General features: G+C 34.0%; 2 protein-coding genes across 4 annotated transcripts in view; one reads left to right on the top strand and one right to left on the bottom strand.

The window, feature by feature from the left end:
* Positions 1-23,188, top strand: part of LOC125253732 (meiotic recombination protein REC114) — a 72,711-nt gene that overhangs the window by 17,383 nt on the left and 32,140 nt on the right. The gene's annotated exons all lie outside the window — the stretch shown is intronic.
* nptnb (neuroplastin b) overlaps positions 1-23,188 on the bottom strand; it is a 58,642-nt gene that overhangs the window by 8,942 nt on the left and 26,512 nt on the right. For all 3 annotated transcript variants that reach the window (XM_048167768.1, XM_048167767.1, XM_048167769.1), the window contains 4 exons: positions 18,519-18,696; positions 15,846-15,940; positions 7,669-7,805; positions 7,312-7,585 (listed from right to left, as the gene is read on the bottom strand). In XM_048167768.1, coding sequence (XP_048023725.1) covers positions 7,312-7,585; positions 7,669-7,805; positions 15,846-15,940; positions 18,519-18,696 — 684 coding nt within the window. The remainder of the gene's footprint in view (positions 1-7,311; positions 7,586-7,668; positions 7,806-15,845; positions 15,941-18,518; positions 18,697-23,188) is intronic.

The following is a 23,188-nucleotide window of genomic DNA, read 5'->3' as shown; positions in this document are numbered from 1 at the left end:
GTAACTGGGTCATGTGATGACTTATAGTAAAAGATGCCAGGGTGAATCTCATGAAACCTGTCAAGTAACATTTACAGGTCGTTTCTGACACCAAAATGAAAATAAAAAAGCATTGCATTTTGCACAAAAAAAAGTATTTGCATTGTGACATTATTTTCATAAAAATTGGATACTCACCAGTCATTTTTTGTACTTGTTTTGTTATTTAAATAACATATATCGTATATACATACAATAATTTGCATTATTTAAATTATATCATGGTGGTATTTGTTGTGGTGTCTTTTCGTCCCCCTGCAGTCAACAATTTTATCTCTTAAAACTCATCTTTGTTAATCAAAATGTGCAAATAATTTCTTCATGCCTTAAAATAGCTTTAATGTAACTCACTATGCTTAAAGGGTTAGTTCACCCAAAAATGAAAATAATGTCATTAATTACTCACCCTCATGTCGTTCCACACCCGTAAGACCTTCGTTAATCTTCGGAACACAAATTAAGATATTTTTGATGAAATCCGATGGCTCAGTGAGGCCTGCATAGCCAGCAATGACATTTCCTCTCTCAAGATCCACTAAAAACATATTTAAATCAGTTCATGTGAGTACAGTGGTTCAATATTAATATTATAAAGTGACGAGAATATTTTGGTGTGCCACAAAAACAAAATAACGACTTATTTAGTGATGGCCGATTTCAAAACACTGCTTCAGGAAGCTTCGGAGCGTTATGAATCTTTTGTGTCGAATCAGCGGTTCGGAGCACCAAAGTCACATGATTTCAGCAGTTTGACACACAATCCGAATCATGATTCGACACAAAAGATTCATAAAGCTTCCTGAAGCAGTGTTTTGAAATCAGCCATCACTATATAAGTCGTTATTTTGTTTTTTTGGTGCACCAAAAATATTCTCATCTCTTTATAATATTAATATTGAACCACTGTACTCACATGAACTGATTTAAATATGTTTTTAGTACATTAATGGATCTTGAGAGAGGAAATGTCATTGCTCAGGCCTCACTGAGCCATCGGATTTCATCAAAAATATCTTAATTTGTGTTCTGAAGATGAATGAAGGTCTTACTGGTGTTGAACAACATGAGGGAGAATAATAAATGACATTATTTTCATTTTTGGGTGAAATAACCCTCTAACATCCATTTCATTTAGTATACGTGGAATTTGCATATGCAAATTAGTCTCCGCCTCCACTCAAACACACCAGCTTGGACTATCTGAACCACTCGCTCGACTAGTAAACGCTACACAATGGCAAATGGAAATATCGGTTTAATTCAGCCATATATGTTTGAACCAGAAACTGATTCCGAAGTAGAAGAGCAAATTAAAGTCTACAAGTTATCGTATCAGAATGATAATGCGTTTTATGAATCGCTCTGTACAATGTCGGACACATAACGACAGTTGATATGATTAGCCTTTGGCTTGACTATGTCATCAAACAGCTAATAATGTGTTGCTAATGTTACACAAACCATCTCAGAGTCAGACAGCTGCCGTCTAAAAATCAGCATCCTTACAAACGCTTTGAACATCATAAAAAGTCAGTGGAGAAAAGCCCCGCCCACACGTGATGGGATTGGTCACATGTTTGTGATGGTAGGAAACAGGGGCGGGGTTTGTGCTACACTGTAGTTTTAGGGAGAAAATACTCAGCAATGGTGTTGACTGCATATGGTTTGTTTTAAAGCATATTAAAAACACCACATAGACATATAAACACATTATTAAACACTTGATTTTCACCACAGGGGGTTTTTGAAATAAGTATTGTTTTTACTGTAATACAATAAGGGAGTGAAAATAATGTCATAATGCAACAACAAAAACCTTAATTGAAGGCTAAATATGAACGTTTTGATGAGATTCATCCTTCAAGTTTAAAACTATATTGCTATATTCCGAAGGCTAAAACAAACTGAAATGAATAAAAATAAATATCTTGAATATTGCAATGAAAGCCCATTACGAACCATAAAATTAACAGTAAAGAATCCAGTCACATCGAATACTGTTGATGATACAAACTGATTTTTTAATTCAATTGGTAATTAAATAAGCACGCATTGACATCACAGCCCGAATGAGGAGAAAACAAGGAGAAGCAGAAATTTCTGAAGACATGCAAGTTCTCAAACTTACCAACAATAAAGAATATGATGCCACATGGAGAAGGAAAAAACAAAGTTTCAACCATTATTTACTTGAAACCATTATAGTAAGAAGAAAAAATAGATTCTGTTGTGACTTTCAGGCAGTGACTCACAAATTAAACACTTTCATTCAGTTTGATATTAAATTATTGCCTTGGGAGCATGTTTTAATATGAGCACGCAAAAATCCTTTGTTTCAGTCCTGTTTGTTGGCCTACGAACAGCACCAGCACTGCTTTAGCATTCAGAGCTCAACTGACAAACAGTGTTCATCAGCTCACAACTACATGCCAACATGAAACAACATTCACAGCCCAGTTCAACCAGAAAAGAACATTTCCCCACAGAAACCGTTGCAGTATCCCAACAGAATAGACTTCAAAATCTATCGTTATTCACTTTCATACATTACCTGCCTAAACAGTGACTAAATAGCTATTTGACTGTTGGTTAACGCATATTTTGGTGGAAGATCATGAAAACATGCACGGATGAATCGCTCCATTAAGACCAGGAATGTTTATACAGAAAGGACGTTCTTTCTTTTCTATTGCTATTGTAGCAGAGTTTGTACATCGGAAATCCCTGTGCAATTTACTGCTAGACAGACATGTAAACAAACATTTAGAGGGTGGATGTTGGATCTGATAAAAACTGCACTGACACAAAATAAAACAGACGTATCTTGAGTCCTAGCTCGAGTTAAGCTGAGCACAATAGTTTTACTGAGAAGTCATGTGTTGTCAGTCACTAGAACGTGGTGCATCTCGCAGCACATTTTAAAGGGTAGCGGCTGACCACCCCTGGCTCTGAGATACCCTTCTGTGGTTCTGCAAAGGTCAAATTAGCATGAAGCTATGCCTGACTGCATCCCTTTAGAGACTGTCACACTCGCAGCCAAAACATGTTCGGAACGAAGCCTGTTTAGACTGACTGACTCTCCGGTTACCGGCATGATTCCCCGTCCTCTCCTGCTCTTCCCCTGTGGCCAAAGCATGACAGAATTAGGGCTGCGCGATGTATATCGAAATAAAATCAATATCGAAAAATGTCTTAGTGCGAGTAATTTAATTTAAAGAGAATATATATGTGCTACTGATTTCAGTGTGAAGCGTGTTATTTACACACGTGTAGTTCCTGATTACAGTGCTTCAGCTTCATTCATTATGCTGTATGATCATTCACGCGTGTAAATGCACATACGGTGCCTTCACTCTGAAATCAGAAATGCATGTATTTATTGGCCGGCAACATGCAAAATAAAAGCTTAATGGTATATGGTTTGAAAATTAAGAAATTAAGACGCACTGAAAATATTAGTATTACAGTGAAATAACACACTTTATAATAAGTATACAGTAATAAAGTACTTACAAATCATTTGCAAACTTTTAGTTTATACTTAATTCATGATTTATATATCGGGTTACACTTTATTTTACAGTGCCGTAGTTACGTTTTAATTACTCAAATAAGTACTGAGTAATATTAATTAACTACATGTACTTACTATAGAGTGACAGTGTTAGGGTTTGGTTTAGGGTTAGTTACTTGTAATTATGCATAATTTATTGTTATTACTATAGTAAGTACATAACGTGTAACTACGGCACTGTAAAATAAAGTGTTACCATATATTGTAGTCTCTACATTGTTAACATTTTAATAGGCTATATACAAATATATGGCCTTCCTATTATTCTTCTTCTTCCGCTCTGGGAGTCTATGGAAGCACATAGAACAACTTGCGGGAAATTTATGAAATTTGGCACATTGATAGAGAACAGTCCCATTATTAACTACAGCAAATTTGGTGTCTCTAGATCAAACTCTCTAGCGCCACCACTTGTTCAAATTTGCACTCATGTTTACACTAATAACTTTTGAACCATAAAGGTTAGAGAAAAATTCGATTCGATTGCACCCTATGACATGAAACTTTTCCCACCAAAAACCTACGTTTTTGAACTCCTCCTAGACGGTTGCTCCAATTTTCATGATCATCAAATCAGACTATGCTGGCAAAAAGTGATAAAAACGTTTTGATAAATCCAACCATTCTCGAATAACGTGCAAACAAATTTAAAGAAGAGCATGCCAAAAATGGAAGTAAGGTTATGTCTCCGCAACGCTTTAACGTATCCTGACCAAACTTGGTACATGTCATCACAAGCATGAGGCTACATGCACCACCTACTGGTTCAGGGAAGCATGCCGAGATAAACGATATCCAATTTTACCATACTGGCCATTTTGCATTTTGTATTTTTTGAAGAAATTAGCGTATCATTTCAAAACTTGGCATGGGTAATCAGCACGATGCCCTGAAGGAGCCTGAGAACTTTCTAGACAGCGCCACCATGTGGTGAAATCAAATAATCATATGCTCATAACTTTTGATGTGGTTGACTTATTTTCATGCGAGTCATCTCCTCAGAGATCCCTGAATCCCTGCCAAGTCCAACGATATCTAATATGCTAGGTTTCGCCTTATTGTTTGTGCAACGTTGCGATTAAGCGTTAAAACAAATTTCGCGAATATCTTCGAAATTGTTAGTCAGATTGAGACAAAACCACCGCAGGAAATTCTGAAAAATAGATCGTTGGCTATATGTTACTGCCCAAATGGCAAATTTTTAATAGTAAGTGGCAAAAAAACGCAATCAAAGTCGTGCATGGGTCATTTTTTATGTACTCGTACATTTATCTATAACTCCTAAATGAAATGAGATATTTTTACCAAATTTGGCACACTTATTTATGGCCACACTCTGAGGACACATAAAAAAAGTGGTGGGATTGTGCCTGTTGGTGGCGCTACAACTGAACAAAATATTAAATTGCCACTAACTACAATAAAGTATATGAAATAAAATGCTATATTTTACTTCTTCCTTGCTTCTGTGCTTGGCCCCTTAATGGCTGCTTGCAGCTATATTTAAAATTATTATTAATTAGCTCATATGTAAAGAGTTAGATAATGTTTTTTATGCTTTGTTTACAACTTCACTGTAAATAGTTCTCACTTTAGATTAGGTCACGGAAAATCGGAAAATGCCATTAATTAAATGCTTTAAATCATTCTTTGTTGGAAATGACCTGCATTAGTATTAAGTGTTCCTTAAAAAGTTTACAAATACATTAAGCATATATTGATTTATGATCATATATCGCATATATGATCCTTTAACCTTTTCCCCAAAGCTAAACACAACCACTTATGTGAAAAGAGATTTTTTTTAAACCTGTTCACTTTATAGTTTGCGTATAGTAAACCCAAATATGAACACCAAATATGAAGTTTTTCCCAAATCATTCTGCTCTAAAATGATTTTGCACTTAAAGACTTAATTGTTTTTTTTGTGTTTTAATTTTCTATGAAGATGAAATCCCCTACCAAATCACCCCAATCTTTCAAGAATGATTCATTCTTTCTAAATAGATCTGGTCAAGTCATCTGGTGAATCTTCCTGTGTGCATGGCAGAAAATCAAAATAATACCATGTCACTTTTTCCCAATAATGCACAGCCCCAGACAGAATGAAATTAAAAAAGAACCGCAGCCTTGAAATATTCTTGTATCCAAATATCTCGTGGTAACTGTGCAATATTAACATTTCTGTTTCTCTTATTGAGACAAGAGAATCATGTGCAGCTGTTGACTGAATCAATTATTCATTAACTTTAAGAGCGTACAAATGTGAGGCAGCGCCAGTGTACTGATTTGTCTTTCTAGTGGAGGATCGGGTCTCAGATTAAAACGTGGTCAAGCATAGAGGTCAGTATTTCCCAGTGGGTCTTCTCTGACTCAGCTCTCATGAATATTCACTTGTGCAACTACGCTAAGAGCCCGGGCCACAAATGACCCACTAACAGCCTGCTTCAGAATATATTATTGATGGCAGCTTCAGTGTTCGAAACAGCCTGCCTGGATTATTCCAAAGGTTCACTAAAGTTTTATATGTTTGTGTGGTACATGGCAGAGTTGAACAAATATACAAGATAGCAGTTACTGCCACTGCAATTAAGTCATTGTGAGTGTTTACTATTTATGTCTACTTCAGATGCATCCACATTTTCTATTTTAAGCAGCACTTTAACCAATCGCAGATGGCTCTGTTGAGCACATGAATGCAATATCCAATCAGAGATACTTAATTGAGCCTGTGCATGAAGATAAGAGGGTTATAAACAGTCTGTTTCACAACTGAGTGTTTTAATATGTTTTACTTTCATTTGTGATTGGCACATGTGCAACATCAGGAATTTAACACTTATGGTTCTGGTTCTGATTTCCATTATCGATTCTTTAAGTACTTTTGAGAAGTACTTTGGACATTGGAAATTTAAGAGTGCTGCAGATGCAAGTCCTAAAACTCGGAAATTTAATTTGAAGTGCATTTTTGCACTTCTGGTTCCGTCGTCCTGAAATCGGCCTGTGTTAAACACAAGCTCAAGATATTTTCACGTTTTATTCTACAACTTAAAAATACATCAGTAAATCCCTACAGTTGTGATTTTTTGAGCTTTTACGTGTCTCGAAAAAGGCGTCAACTATCAAGTGTCTAAATGTGACCACAGAGCTTGTCGAGGACATTAGTTGTGTTTATACTTGCACTCTTACAAACTATTCTAACTCAAACTTAACCTCTTGTAGATTTTAAATTAAGATTGAAAGAGTTATGTAAGCTTAGTGGTGATGACGTGACCTAACTTTAGCTTTTTACTTCCGGAGATTGTATTTAGGCTTCAAAAAAAACTTGGTGAAGATTATCTTAAAGGAACAAAACATGTAGGAATCATCAACATTGTTGGTCACAGACCCTATTTTCTACAATAATCCAAATGGCAATGGAAAAATCCTTGTGGAAAAACTTGTGAAAATACAATTTTTACTGCATTTAAGCAACATATTTTGGATGTGTAGCTTCATTAGGAATATGGCATGCAAAATAACTGTTATATGTCACTAAAATCAAGAAAAATCAGCAATTATAGTAGTACAACATTACTAGAATAATTGACTTCATTTTCTGATCAAACAAAAGCCACATTAAGCACTTCAGAACGATATTATATTGATAAACAACAAAACACTTCCAGCAAAAATACCCAAAGCCGAGTGCCTCTTACCATCAGGAACCTCGTCCGGCCTCTTGCGCTTCTCGTAAACCACGATAATGACCACGAGGATGATGATCTCGGCCAGGACGCCCAGAAAAGGCCAGAGCGGGGCGAGATGGCTCCGGACCCGCAGGATGGTCATGGACTCTCTGGATCCGATGATGTTTGAGGCGTTGCAAACGTACTCGCCCGGGTCTGTGCTGATGTCCAGGCTGATGATACTCAGTTGTGTGAAATTATCTTTGTTGGTGATGAAGAATCGACCAGTGCTGTTGTCAATGTCCTGCATGAAGAGATTCAGAGAGACTGTTGTGTCCTGTGTATATATACCCAGACTATAAAACGATGTGTGTTTTGGATACGTACGATGTAAGACCCTCGGCCCACTTTCTTTCTCCACGTCCACACAGGATGCGGGAATCCAACAGACTTGCAGTGCAGTGTCGCATTTTCTCCTTCTTTCTTGTTCTCACTTCGTTTGTGTCCCAAGATTTCAGGAGCAGCTGGATAGAGAGAGGAAAGACCATTATGATGTGTTTACATCACTCAGATTTGAGCTTGTCCCTTTACTTTACACCTTGTTCTAAACTCTTTTTTTGGTCTCGACATGCTGTTTATTATTTGGGTCATGTGATGTGATTTTTCATCATTTTACATACAGTAGTCAGATCCCTGATCAGAACGGAATTGGAAATGAATTTTTGCCTTCACACAATCAGGGCCGATGGAATTTTTTTCCACGACTTTCATACAATTTTGCCATAAAACGCTGCCATGAACATATTACCGGAATAATTTGTATGGAGTAATCTGAGGACTGAATCAGCTTTAAAGTCAACATTACATAATTTTACATTAAAGTCACCTTGAGATCATCATTTACTTTAATATTACCTTTTAAAACAGGAAGTCAGGACAAGACATATCAAATGTTCGTTTAAATAGCAAAGTACTATCATCACATCAATGAATTATGAACAATATTGCAATGGTTAGTTAGAAGCAGGTTGCATCAGGGGGCGGGACATTCTCATTCAAGACAGCATCTGATTGGACAAAAATTTGCATATGCTGATGAGAGCAAGATGAGTCATCAATATCATTGGTCTTTTTCCAGGAAAACTGTACAATGACATTAAAAATATAGTCTCGTTTTCTGAGAAATGTATTAACATTAAGTGAGTTTACAAGAAAAAATAATCTTGTTTTCCCTTTGAATTAAAGGTGCAATATGTAAAAATTTTGCAGTAAAATATCCAAAAACCACTAGGCCAGTGTTTGTTCACTTGAGTACGTACAATATCCCAAATCGTGAGAAAATTGCAATTTTACCCAAGGCTCCGGGACGTGTGAGGAGTCGCCTGTCAATGGCGTCATACCCGCGTTACCCTCGGTTTCCCGTTTTATTTTGTGGAAACCATGGAAACACCAAAGACGCTTTAATATTTACATGTTTTAATAGACAAGGGAACAACTGTTTTGATATATTTATAGACGGAAAACTAATTATTGTTATATAGCTCAACACGTTTAGTCTTATTGTTTAAATCTAATTTTCTTGATGTTTTGCGAGTACCATGCTTTACCACGCCTCAGAGAAAAACACTATTTTGTGAAGTAGCTAACATAGCATAATCAGATACAGCTTTATTTTTAGTAACAGTAATACAGAATTTTCTCCATCATACAATACGTTTTAAAATTAATTGCATGCCATTTATATGATATTGTAAAATCGATCTATCTTACTGCAGTGTGTAACAGTGTCTCACAGCAGCCACTGAGCGAACGCACAGAGTAACGTTATAACATCATTTTCAACACACTCAAATGTATCTAATATGATAAACAGAGCTGCGTTACCTCATACTCATGACCGGAAAAGCGGCAGTGGCGCCGGCGACTGTGTCATAATAAAAGTCCCGCTGCTCGTGAGGCGTGTGTTGATCAATCTCTCCAGCTCCTCGTTCAGCTCCACAACACTCGCTCCTGCTCTGCTTCACACTACAGTAACGTTAATAATCGCATCCATGAACATGATTTCTTCCCGAGTCCTATCCCTATTCTTTTGCACTGTCCGTTGAGATGGAGACCACATGTCCCAAGATTCCACGCTCAAACTTGGCGTCATCAAGCTACGCCTTTGTTTTGAATAGGCCTCTAGCGGACAGAAATCCTACATACTGCACCTTTAAGTTGATTTTTCTGATTTCAAGAACAGAACTTAATATATTGTCGCATTTTGCATTAAGTTGAAAATGTTTAGATATTTGTACTGGAAAACAAGACAATATTGGATGGAAAAAAAAGAAAGAAAACATTTAACCAAGCTTGCATAATTATGTATTCTAACACCGCAAATGACTGACATAAATGAGATGGCGTAGACTTAATTAAAAGCAACCCCCCGCGGGCGCAGTAATTCAGGCTTCCCTTCTCTGATGTGCTGAGTCACCATCATTCCCCTTCACTGGATAATACAGAGCTCAATGTCACAAACACCCGCGCTCCAATATTCCCCGGAATTAAGAAATACTGGATATGATCGTAACCCCACCCGCCGCCTCGCTCGTTTTAACACGCAGCACCTTCTGCAGCCGCTGCTAATCTCCGAAATTGCCGTAATTCCCTCCGTGCAATTAAGCAGGATGAAACGAATCTCTGAGCGTGAACGTGTAGGATGGAGAAGGCGTGGATTGGAACTTGGCTGACATCATCAGCTCTAATTATGGTGCGCACATGCCTTCTCAGGATAGAGTGTGTGTGTGTGTGTGTGTGTGTGTGTGTGTGTGTGTGTGTGTATCACGAGCAGAGAGGCGATGGAGAGCTTAGCTCGGCATTATCCTCACTCACAGAGCATCTTTGAGACACAATAAATCAGCCTCCTTCCAATCACAAGTGCCACTTCCTCCCTTACACCCCACTGCCTCGCACGCTTTTACAATTAATTTATATATATAACAGTATATATATATATATATATATATATATATATATATATATACACTGTACACACACACCTATATATAAATTGTATAGTATTTGTACATCATCATAGTATTTGATGTACTGCCAATTAAAAAAACACTGTAATAAGAATCAGATTTGAGAGAAATATGGAAATAATCTTGAGGAAAGTGGAAATCTTAATAGTCCTAAAACAGGTGCGAAAAATATAATTATCTAAAATAAATAATGACTTGTTTTCAATTAGAAAATAATAATAATAATTGTAATTAATAAATGTAATATTGTATATAATTTGCGAAATATAATTCTTTAATAGAAATGATTTTTTAAAATTAATTATATACATACATTTTATATATATATATATATATATATATATATATATATATATATATATATATATTCCATGAAATATATATAATCTGAAAATATATTTAACTTATTTTTCTTAATTCAATTTTGTAATTTAAAAAATTAAGAATGATGGTATAATGTGTTTATTAAAATTAATGGTAAATTTTTGCTACGCCTTTGACAAAATCAAAATCAAAAATAAGATATTATGTTTTGCCTAAAGAGAATGAAGGCTTTTTCTTTATGCAACATAATTTTCATGTCAATAAACACATTTTGACCAAAATTCATAGTAAAATCATTAATTTGAGAGAAAAATGGAAATTGTAAATAATCTTAATAATCCTAAAATAAAATAATCCTTTTTTCTTTTTGCAAAAAAAATAATTATTGCAAAAAATATATTTTATTCTATTATTTAATAGAAATAATTACTTATTTTTAATTAAAAAATAATAATAATTATTGTAATTAATATATGTAATAGTGTATATATAATTAGCAAAATATAATACTGTAATATAAATAAAGACTTTTTAATTAAAACAATTTGATATATATTTTTTTCTCTATAAAATATATATAATAGGTCTGAAAATATTTGAAACTTATTTTTGTTAATTCAGTTTTGTAATTTAAAAAAATAAAATGTGATGGTAAAAAATGTCTGACATGCGTGATGGTATAATGTGTTTATTAAAATTAATGGTAAAATGTGACCTACACATCTGACAAAATCAAAAGAAAAAATAAAACATTATATTTTGCTTAAAGAGAATGAAGCCTCTGTTTTTATTGTGACATAATGCCAGTAAACACATTTTGCCCCAAATTCACATTATCTTAATGCAGAAAACCTCAAACGCTGATCGGCAGCGGAAGCGTGTGATCAATGCCGGTAGAGATCGGTAACGGTGTCGGATACTGATAGCGGTTATACGCTGCTATTTGTGGAGCATCTCGTTTGCCTTGAAAGGAAAGAGCTTCTGTAACCCAAACCGAATGAAATCAGGGACAGATGGAAAATATACAGTAGAAGCGAGACAGGAATTCATGCAGGGTAATGTATGGAGTAAAAATGACTCACGCTCACGACAGATGGCGCACCGACATCCTTCCTTTATAATGTCTTACTAAATATAAACACAAGTAAAGGTGCGGCTGGGTTTCCTGCACCTGATTTAATTCGATTAGGCCGATCTCTGATTACTGTGCACAAACATCACATTATATTCCCGTTTAAAAAGACTTGAAACCTTGAAGCATGTATGCACAGGGCAGATTATGATAGTGGACAGTAAACTCCTGCCATTAGAAATGCTGGGAGTGAATCCAGAGCCTTAATCCCAACCCATCCCATCATGCAAACCTCCATCTGTTGCCTCAGAAAGAGACAGAGAGAAAGAGCGAGAGAGAGCCAGAGAGAGAGAGAGAGCGAGAGGTGCCAAAGACACGAGCGGTTGGGGGTGAACAGACTGCATGATGGGCCACATTCAACCTGAACGACTCCCACAGGACGACACAACCTCATATTCATCCGCTATCTGAGACGGGATATTTTAAGTTTGAGGCCTTTTTTAGTATTCAGGTGAATCTCAAACTGGTCAAGAACACGTGTAGGTCATATTTTTATGTTATTTATTAGTATAAATTATATATTTAAATTGCAAGTTTTTTTCCGACTTCTATGCATTAACATTATTTATATATATATCATTTACATACAATTTTCCATGAAATATATGATAATTATGAAAATATACTGTGGTGACATTATTTTCATGACAATAAACACATTTTGCTGCAAATTCACATTATCCTAATGCAGAAAATCTCATTTTTATTAGTTAAATAATATATGGGAAAAAAAATCATAAATTGCATAATATTTGAAAATCATGATTTGATGTACTGCTGATTAAAAATACAGTAAAAATTACTGTAAAATGTGACCTATGCATTTGACAAAATCAAAAGTAAAAATAAGATATTATATTTTGCTTAATGCAAATGAAGCCTTTTTTATTGCAACATAATTTTCATGTCAATAAACAAATTTTGCCCCAAATTCATACTAAAAACTTTAATTTGAGAGAAAAATGGAAATTGTAAATAATCTTTAGTACTAAAACAGATATTTTCTTTTTGCAAAAAAGTATATAATTAATAGAAATGACTTATTTTTAATTACAACATAATAATTATTGTAATTAATATATTTAATAGTGCAAAATATAATTATTTAATAGAAAATGACTTTAAAATAATTATATATATATATATATATATATATATATATAAATTGCATAATATTTGAACATGATTTGATGTATTGCTCATTAAAAATAAAGTAAAATATTGTATTAAAGTAATACAGAAACAATCTTTGAGAAAAATGGATATTGCAAATAATCTTAATAGTCTTTTTGCAAAAAAAATATACAGTATATATGGCAAAATATTATTATTTAATAGAAATAATGGCTTATTTTTAATGACAAAATATAATAATGTACTTCTGTTTATTTGATTATGTGGTGAAATGTGACCTGTTCTTGTTTTCATTTAGTAATTTTCTCCATTTTGTGTCTTTGCAAAATGACTAGACATTATAAAATATTCACCAAAACACGATCTAGCATCCTAAAACTGCAGCGCTGGTTAGTGAGTTTAAACGAGAGTGATATCAAGAAGGCGTCGAGCGTCGTGCGGCTCCAGTTGTGCATGTAAAGAGACACAAATAGGACAGGGACAATACGTCAGGATGGGGGGTTGCTCTTCTTCATCGTGTGTTTCTAGCGGAACGGAGCTCGTGGCACATGGGAGCTGCACGCTGTCATCTGACAGGCTGCGGGCAGAAAAGCCCGGCCAAAGCGGAGAGCGACATCATCGCGTTATGTAACCAGGCAACGCTTAAAGTGAGCCTTGACATGACGGTCCGGGCATGCTCAGTGCGTTTGACGGCGATGTCACAACAAATTGGCTTAACTGTGAGGAACACGCAGGCAAGCTCAGACTGTGTCGGGTCTCGGGGGTCCGTGGCTGCGAGGGATGCTGGCGCTGTTTGAGTGTGGATCACAATCCACTTCATATGCATGAAAACATTATCTGCGGCGTCTATAACATTAGCAGAACCTCCAAATTTCATAAAACCTGACAATCGATCATATTTCAACACAAAATGTAAATAAATAAGGTCTCATTTTTAATATGTAATGATTTATGCTTATTTAAAAAAGTAAAATTTTAAGAGTAAAAATCATAGTATTTAACTAAATAAATAAATACATAAATTAAATCGAATAAAATATAAATTATTTTTTTGTAATATGCAAAAAAAGTATTAAATTAAAAATTAAAATGTAAAAAATAAAATTACAGTAAAATACAACAGTTTTTACTGTAATTTTAAATAAATAGATCTCTTTTTTATTTGTTTTGTAATATATTTTATTTGTTAGGTACTAATTTATGCTTATTTAAATTAAAAAGAAAAATAAATTTCATGAATAAAAATCATAGTATTACAGTTTTTTACTGTAAATAAATAAATAAAACTAAATTGAATAAAATATAAATAAAATAAAAAGTAATACACACAAAAAAAGGAATTTGTCAGGCACTAATTTATGCTTAATTAAATCAAAATTAAAATGTCAATTTATATTAATTTTATTTTATTTATTATATATTATTTATTTTAAAATAAATCTCTTTTGTAATATGCAAAAAAACAAAACCTGTCAATCGATCATATTTCACCACAAAATATAAATAAGGTTTCATTTTTAATATGTAATGATTTATGCTTATTTAAAAAAAAGTAAAATTTTAAGAGTAAAAATCATAGTATTTAACTAAATAAATAAATACATAAATTAAATTAAATTGAATAAAATATAAATTAAAAAATGTTGTAATACGCAAAAAAGTATTAAATTAAATTAAAATTTAAAAAATAAAATCACAGTAAAATACAAGTTTTTACTGTCACTTTAAATAAATAAATATATCTCTTTTTTGTAATAAATTTGTTTTGTAATATATTTATTTGTTAGGTACTAATTTATGCTTATTTAAATTAAAATTAAAGTAAAATTTTATGAATAAAAATCATAGCATTACAGTTTTTTTACTGTAAATAAATAAATAAAACTAAATTGAATAAAATATAAATAAAATAAAAAAGTAATACACACAAAAAAAGGAATTTGTCAGGCACTAATTTATGCTTAATTAAATCAAAATTAAAATGTCAATTTATATTAATTTTATTTTATTTATTATATATTATTTATTTTAAAATAAATCTCTTTTGTAATATGCAAAAAAAAACAAGGGTTCATTTTTCATGTACTAAGTTATACTTATTTAAATAAAAATTAAAATATTATGAATAAAAATCATATTGATAGATTAAATAAATAAATTCTCTTTAGTAATGTGCAAATAAACAAACGTATAATTATATCTCAGATACTATTTTGTGTTTATGTAAATTAAAATACCAAATTATTTAAATCATAGTATTTCAATTTTTTAATATAAAAAATAAGAAGATTTTTTGTAACATGCAAAAAAAAAAACAATGGTATATTTTATTGTATATCGTTGGTATTGTCAGGTACTAATTTGTGCATATTTAAATTAAAATTAAATTAAAATGTTTTGAATAAAACTCATATATATGATAAATAAAATCTCTTTAGTAATGTGCATATAAACATTCATTATTATTTAAATAAAAATATTAAAATTTTAAAATTAAAACATTAAAAATAAAGTTTTTTACTGTAATATGAGCATCTAATGAGAAACACATTACAAAAACATTTCTGTCAGTCATTTTTTCTTTCCTCTTTTGAGCATTTTCATGTACAGTCTGAAATATACAGTCGCAGCACGCTTGGCTCGTTATGAAGTCCAGCCGGATGGCTGTCCTGATTATGAGTGACAGCAGCTATCCGGGTGTCACTACGCCACCCGCCGCGCGGACGAAACTCTAACGAGATGGAATCGTCTCCACCGTCAGTGAGAATTCAGGACGTGACTGTCTGGATTCACTGTTGCTCTCGAGTGAGTTTATTTTAAGGTGAAGAGAGGCTAATTACAACTCCAAACAATACCTAATTATAACACGGGTTAGGTCTCTACTGGATGGCAACAGCGTTTCGATGGTGTTAACGGCATGTTAATGAGTTTCTGACAGGATTTCTTACCTTTGACCTCAATGGAAGCATTGGCATTTGGAGCCGATTTAAAGGTGTAAACGCACATGTATTCACCAGAATCATCTGCCCTCGGTTTACTCAACCTACAAAACAAGACACAAAAATCATCTTGCAACTCTTAAAGGAACACTTCACCAAAAATAAACCTTTATTTTCTCCCCCTCATGTCACTTGGATGCTGTAAAAGGATTCAGAATTAAAAAGGTTTTTGATGAAAACATTCCAGGATTTTTCTCCATATAGTGGACTTCACTGGACTCCAAACAGTTGAAGGTCCAAATGTCAGTTTCAGTGCAGCTTCAAAGAGCTCTACATGATCCCAGACGAGGAATAAGAGTCTTATCTAGAGAAACCATCAGCCATTTTCTAAAAAAAAATTAAAATTATATACTTTTTAACCACAAATGCTCGTCTTGCACTGCTCTGTGATGCTCCACGCATGACGTAATCATGTTGGAAAGGTCACATGTGACATAGGTGGAAGTACCGAGCAAGTAAACGTACAAAAAATGGTAAAACAATGATGTTGGACGATTTTGAAGTTGGAGGAGAAAATTAGGAGTTTTTGTCACATGTGACCTTTCCAACATGATTACGTCATGCGTGGCGCATCACAGAGCAGTGCAAGACGAGCATTTATGGTTAAAAAGTATATAAATGTTTACTTTTTTAGAAAATAACTGATGGTTTCTCTAGATAAGACTCTTATTCCTCGTCTGGGATCATGTAGAGCTCTTTGAAGCTGCACTGAAACTGACATTTGGACCTTCAACCCGTTGAACCCCAGTGAAGTCCACTATATGGAGAAAAATCCTGGAATGTTTTCCTCAAAAACCTTCATTTCTTTTCCACTGAAGAAAGAAAGACATGAACATGCATGACGTGGGTGAGTAAATGATCAGGAAATTGTAATTCTGAAGTGAACACACTTTGTCACTATAAACAGAAAAATAACATAATTTTTGGGCGCGCTATTCCTTTAAGAGCCGATATTAATCATGGTAATATATATTACATTATTAATCACCAGACAGAGAACCCTATTATGACAAGGTTTTCAGAAAGCAATTTTCAGGTGGAGATGTGTTTTGGCAGCGCGGCGCATTGGGAACATGGACGGGGGACTTCATTACGCAGTGCAAGAGCTGCCGGCGCAGTGCTGTCTGTTCAGGGTGGAAGTGTCTCTGCTGAGCCCGTGACATGCAGTCTGACAGCAGATCGCCTTTCGCCACATCACTCTGGCTTTCTGAAAGGTCTGGTGGGGGGCTTGAGCTCTGATGAGACGTGTTACTAAAGAGATTTTGTGCTTGAACATCCTGATTGTCCTCAGAGTATCTCGTGATGTTACTCTAAAATACTTGATATTACAGAGATGCAATTCTGAAACTGCAACAATGCCTGAGTGAATCTGACAGGTTATATTTCACCCCAAAGTCAAAAGAGAAATTGACAAATGATATTCTTTTTATATCAAAATAAATGATATTTTGATAATAGAACACTTATTTCTGCATCATGACATTATTTTCCATTTCATTAATAATGCTGAAATTAATTTGATAATTCTCATGAAAATGTGCCACATTTCACCCCAAACATGAACAAAATTATAAATTATATTTTTGTTATATTTTCATTTAAATTATATTTCACATTTGCAAAAATGAATTGTATTTTATATATGTGGGTCATTGACGAATAAGGTTTTTAAAGATATAATTAAGTTTATTAAGCGTTAACAATGAGATTATGTGGTTTTTATAATCAATTAACTGCTTTTTATCATCATGATTTGTCACCAAAAAAGTCATTCAGTTTAACCAAAATTTCAGTTTTACTGAATGACGATATTTGCAATCAATGCTAACAGGCTGATATCTAACAAAAGGACAATCAAACATTTCATATTTAGTAAAAAAATTAAATATTACACCATTTCCCATGTTTTATAGCGGTTGCACCGAATGACCTGATGTTTCAGGACATGCATATGAGAGTGAAAACATGCATATTCAAATAGTTAAAAGAGAGTTAGTTACTTTGCTTCATGACCATGTGGTCCTGAATGATGTCACATCCTGTCACATGATATTGACCACATGACAAAATGGTCCCTTTATATCGGTTACTCCGAATGACATCAATGAAATTCATTTTTCCGGTCATTCTTTCGCATAAAGCAATGACTTATGCACATTATTTGAATAATATTTTGCACTAAGTTGATATATGATGTTATAAAATCATGCCAGAATAAAAAATATATACATTTATTGCATTTTAAGATATTTTAATGACGCTGTAATGACGTCACATCATTGGCCGGTGTGTGTGTATATGATATTATATTAATGAATTCAATTAATATGTTTGTTTTCCATTTGATTTTGGGGTGAAACGACACGTTTTCATTCATCCACCTGTCAGCCAGAGGTATTTGAAGCACTAATCAGTGCAGTAGATTGCATATTTTAAACATTTATCCGCAGTGCTGCTTGCTAAACTACTGGAAATCCTGAAAATCCAATTTAAGCGTGTTTCCTGTTCGCTTTTATAATCTGAGGGACGAAATGATTAATCTGTGAAGCATGCCACAGATGCAGTAGAGACGTTCAGCTGGTAAACCCAAAGCAGAAAGTGAATTTTCCATTGAAATCTCACTTGAACATGGTGTGTTTGTGCTCCGTCCTTGTGTTGGCAATCTCCAGCCCGTTCTTCATCCAGAAGGTTTCCTGGTGGGCGCTGTGTGAGTTCGTGAGGTTACACTGAAGGGTGATGGGCAACTCCTGCCCCGTTTTAGGCTGCAAAATCTCCTGATCGGAAGCATTGATTCGTGGCTCTGAAACAAATGCAAAGTCCTGGACAGTTAGAGAATAAAACATTACGAAAGTAGTGGACATTCACGCTTCCTTGAGACCTTCCAGGACGTGTACCTGTATGGGGAACGGAGACAACACATCAAAAAAACACAAGAAATGTCAAATAGTGTCACGTACAGAATTTAAAAACCTTGTTAATTAAGTTAAACATATGTCCGTTTATAGCTGATCTTGATGATTAAAGTGATAGTTCACCCAAAGATGAAGATTCTGTCTCACTTTCTGTCTTCTGTGAAACACAAAAGATGTTTATGTTTGTAATGAGCTGCTATTTTTCCATACAATGAAAGTGGACGGTGAGCAATGACTGACAAAAACACCATCAACATCATAAAAGTCCACACAACTCATGCATTTGAAGCCATAGCATGTGAGAACTCTTAGAAGCTTAGACATTCAGCTATAAATAAATCTTTTTGTTTTCCACAGAAGTCATTCAGGTTTCAAAAGACACGAGTTTTCATTTTTAGGTGAACCATTCCTTTTAAGAGCATCTACACCTCCATACTTGCCTTATGAATGCCTGAAATTGGACAAAAATGGCATAATATTTCTTTGTGAGAACTCAATTTACAGCCGCAGACAATCAAGAGTGAAAACTGAACATTCAGTTGTGTTTTGTCCACAATAAGAGCCTCATCATTTGTACACAAGACCGATTTTACAGCGTTTCCATTAAAACTGGTTAAACATGGATCATTTCATTTCTATTTAACACTTCTGTTTATGTCAGTTTCTGTTCGGCTTATTTTCTCTTGGCATTTTATAGCATATATTCAGTGGCCAAAGTTTATCTCTAGTAGTAAATGCTTTACTGTTTTAACCATTTATGTCCATTTACTTTAATAAAACACTCAAAAATAATTAGGCCTACATTTAAGAATTATGCATTTGAATGGCATAGAAAAATCTCCATTTATTTGGCTTCGTGAACAAACGAATTAATTTAATGTGATGCATATTTGTCAGTCAAGATTTCTGCACTCAAAAAAAACAGTTTATTTACTATTTGCATCTATTTGATTTTATTTAAATGATCATATTTTCAAAGTGCATGCATTTAACTTTCTTAGAATCAGCATAAATCTGTTCGTTGTTTGGTTTGTGAAATTAAGTATGAAATTGGATTAATTGATAAATATATAAACCTAGTTATTGTGTATTTAAAACACATTCAATTTATTAGTACTATTACAGAAATCTTGCCTGTTTCTTTTATGTACTGTATGACTATTACTGTAAGATTATTAGTGCATGTTATAATTGTGTAATCCAAATGGATGGAAATTTTACAAGACGATAAAGGGTTTTCAAGCATTAAAACAATAAGTGTAATAAGTTGTTTTTCAATACATCAGAATGAGTCCTGATTAAGTTTGTTTTTTCTGAGCAAAAATTAAATATCACCATGATTTACAGAAGACATTCACTAAAATGTCAGTCTAACAATCTTGTCAGGGATATTTACAACAAAAAATCTCTTTGTGCCACATTAAAGAATAATTACTTTTACCCTAATTTACATTTTTAAACTTTGCCACTATCCTAGCTTTTGCCCATTTGTCATTTTTTACTCATTTAAAATGCAATAGTATTCTACGGAAGAGGATTAGGGCCAAATAATAATAAAAAAATAAAACCATCTCGAGATTAAAGTTGTTAAATTTAGAGAAAAAACTCGTTAAATTTCGAGAAAAAAGTCGAGATAAAATGTTGAGAATAAACTTGTTAAATTACGAGAAAAAAGTCGTTAAATTACGAGAACAAATTCGTTAAATTATGAGAAAAATGTCGTTAAATTACGAGAACAAATTAGTTAAATTATGAGAAAAATGTTGTTAAATTTCGAGAAAAAAGTCGAGATAAAATGTTGAGAATAAACTTGTTAAATTACGAGAAAAAAGTCGTTAAATTACGAGAAAAAAGTCGTTAAATTACGAGAACAAATTCGTTAAATTATGAGAAAAATGTTGTTAAATTTCGAGAAAAAACTCGAGTTAAAATGTCTAGAATAAAGTCATTAAATTACAAAAAAAACTCATTAAATTACGAGAACAAATTCGTTAAATTATGAGAAAAATGTCGTTAAATTTCGAGAAAAAAATCGAGATAAAATGTTGAGAATAAAGTCATTAAATTACGAATTTGTTCTCATAATTTAACGACTTTTTTCTCGCAATTTAATGACTTTATTCTCATAATTTAATGAGTTTATTCTCAACATTTTATTTCGACTTTTTTCTCGATATTTAACGAGTTTTTTCTTGAAATTTAACAACTTTAATCTCGAGATGGTTTTATTTTTTTACTATTGCTTGGCCCTAATCCTCTTCCGTAGTATTCTCACTTATTCTTTTATATACTTTAATACGTAATAAGTAATTTTACATAAATATAAGTGTTACACTGAATGACAAAGGAACATTATTTCACCCACATTTTGACATTTTATACTCCCAAAACGTATTTGAAACCTTAAAAATAGATGTTTTACTTGCATTCAATTTGCTTTCTATGTGTATAAAATCACTTTTGTAAATTTCTATTGATGCGAACATCTAAACGTCTTTGACCCACATGCTATTTTTTAAAAATGAAAAGATTTACGATGTAAATAACTGTGGAAACGTGTCATATGGCAGATTCTGTCTGGGACTACAGGCTCAAATAACAAAATATCACTAGTTTTTATGGTCAAACTCTGACTTTAATCAGATGAGTGCGGTGTTCCTTCAGTTGAGCAGGTGTGTGTGTGTGAATCATTTCGAGCAGCTCTACCGTAGCAACCTCAGCACCCAGATGGAAAATAATCACCCTGCGATTGGCTTGTACAGTAAACCTCTAGATATCATTCCCACTCTGGGGGAGGGGCGTCGGATGAGCCAATTAGCATTCCTCACACCTTCTCCTGCAGTTTGGTTTATCCGAGGGGAACGTCACTGCTAGTGCTCCCTCTCTCGACCTACCCTCACCTCAACGCATTCGCCCGGCCTACACACACCAGCAGAAAATATCTGCCTGGATTGCTAAGAGGCACGCCTGGAGATCCGGATGAAGGTCATCTGGAGGACACCTGCTAAGAGGAAAGAGTTTAATGGTCAATCAGTGGATTTGATTTCCTGCTCACAATCCTCAGCCAACAACAAGACATCGATTTTTCAGCCAGGAAGAAACTGTGAAGAGAAGTTGAAGATATTAACATGAGGATCTACACTAAAGCATCCCATGAAGCTCGACAAGACCCGGACACTGTCCTCTGGACAAACTATACATTCTCATCCGCAACGTTTCAGCATGTATAGCCTGTTATATGCATGTGATGACGCCGTATCACATGTATATAATATGAAAACACCGACTCTCAGTAATGACAGAATATGTTTTTACATGGACATTAACCCTGATCTTCAGTTAAACATGCACAAATTAATCAGACTTGGCTTTACGTTTGGGGATCTGAATATAATGTCATTACTGAATCACAGGCAAACAGTAAATGCAAAGAAGGCACAAGGGTCAGTTTCATAACAGATCGAGATAAGATTATGATGGTTGCATCTTTCATTATTTTAGGTATTAAGATAAGGAATTGCCGTATAACTGAAATGACCGCTTTTCCTTGTGTCTTCTTCCTGATCCCATCCACCCTTTTCCCAAGGACAAAATACACAGATAAAACACGGCATGACTTCAAAGCGCCGTTAGGCTTTACGCTCTGCACAGGGCACACGATGTCGGGCTTTGAAGTAAATAAAACAACCCACGCAATGCAAAAAAAACAACAACTGGAAAACAAACAGACTAAATCATATCCATATGAAATAAACTAATGTTAGAGGACACCAGAAACAAGAAGCAACACAGGAAATACAGAAACAGCCAGGATGGACGGCATGAGGAGGAAGGAGTGAGGAGGAGGAGGAGGAGGAGAGGCAGACAGAGACCGAGGGATTTGTCTGGGTTTGTGGTCATCCACAACAAGAGGCTCAAGGGCATTAGGAGAGGAGAGGGACTGAGTGACTACTGAATTCAGTGGGAATCCTCAAAGTCTGCCTGAAGGAAAGGGTGACATTTGGACACACCAAGGTCAAACGGTCATAAAATACAAAAGGAATCAATGCAACACTGTCCCAATTCAAAACATAAGAACTGAACTCAAATCAACAAAATATTGGGTTTTGTTTTATTTTTTAGATTGTATTAGGGCTGGACGGTATGACCACAATCACACTATTTCTGCTGCAAATTCACTCCAAATATGCTTTATGTATTACATAATCATGCGCTAATGTCTATTCTGGGATAATCCAGTGATTTAAATACTTTTTCAAATGAAAGGTGCTTCAAATCATTTGAATCTTTCCTCTTTTTATATGAACACAAACCGAAAGATCAGATTACATTCATAACAAACACATACATCAATATCATGAAACAGAAACTGAGTGAATG

Source organism: Megalobrama amblycephala, linkage group LG19 (assembly GCF_018812025.1).
Source record: "Megalobrama amblycephala isolate DHTTF-2021 linkage group LG19, ASM1881202v1, whole genome shotgun sequence".
Classification (NCBI taxonomy): Eukaryota; Metazoa; Chordata; class Actinopteri; order Cypriniformes; family Xenocyprididae; genus Megalobrama; species Megalobrama amblycephala.
Note: the sequence above shows the minus strand (reverse complement) of the source record. Positions and strands in the feature narration are given on the sequence as shown.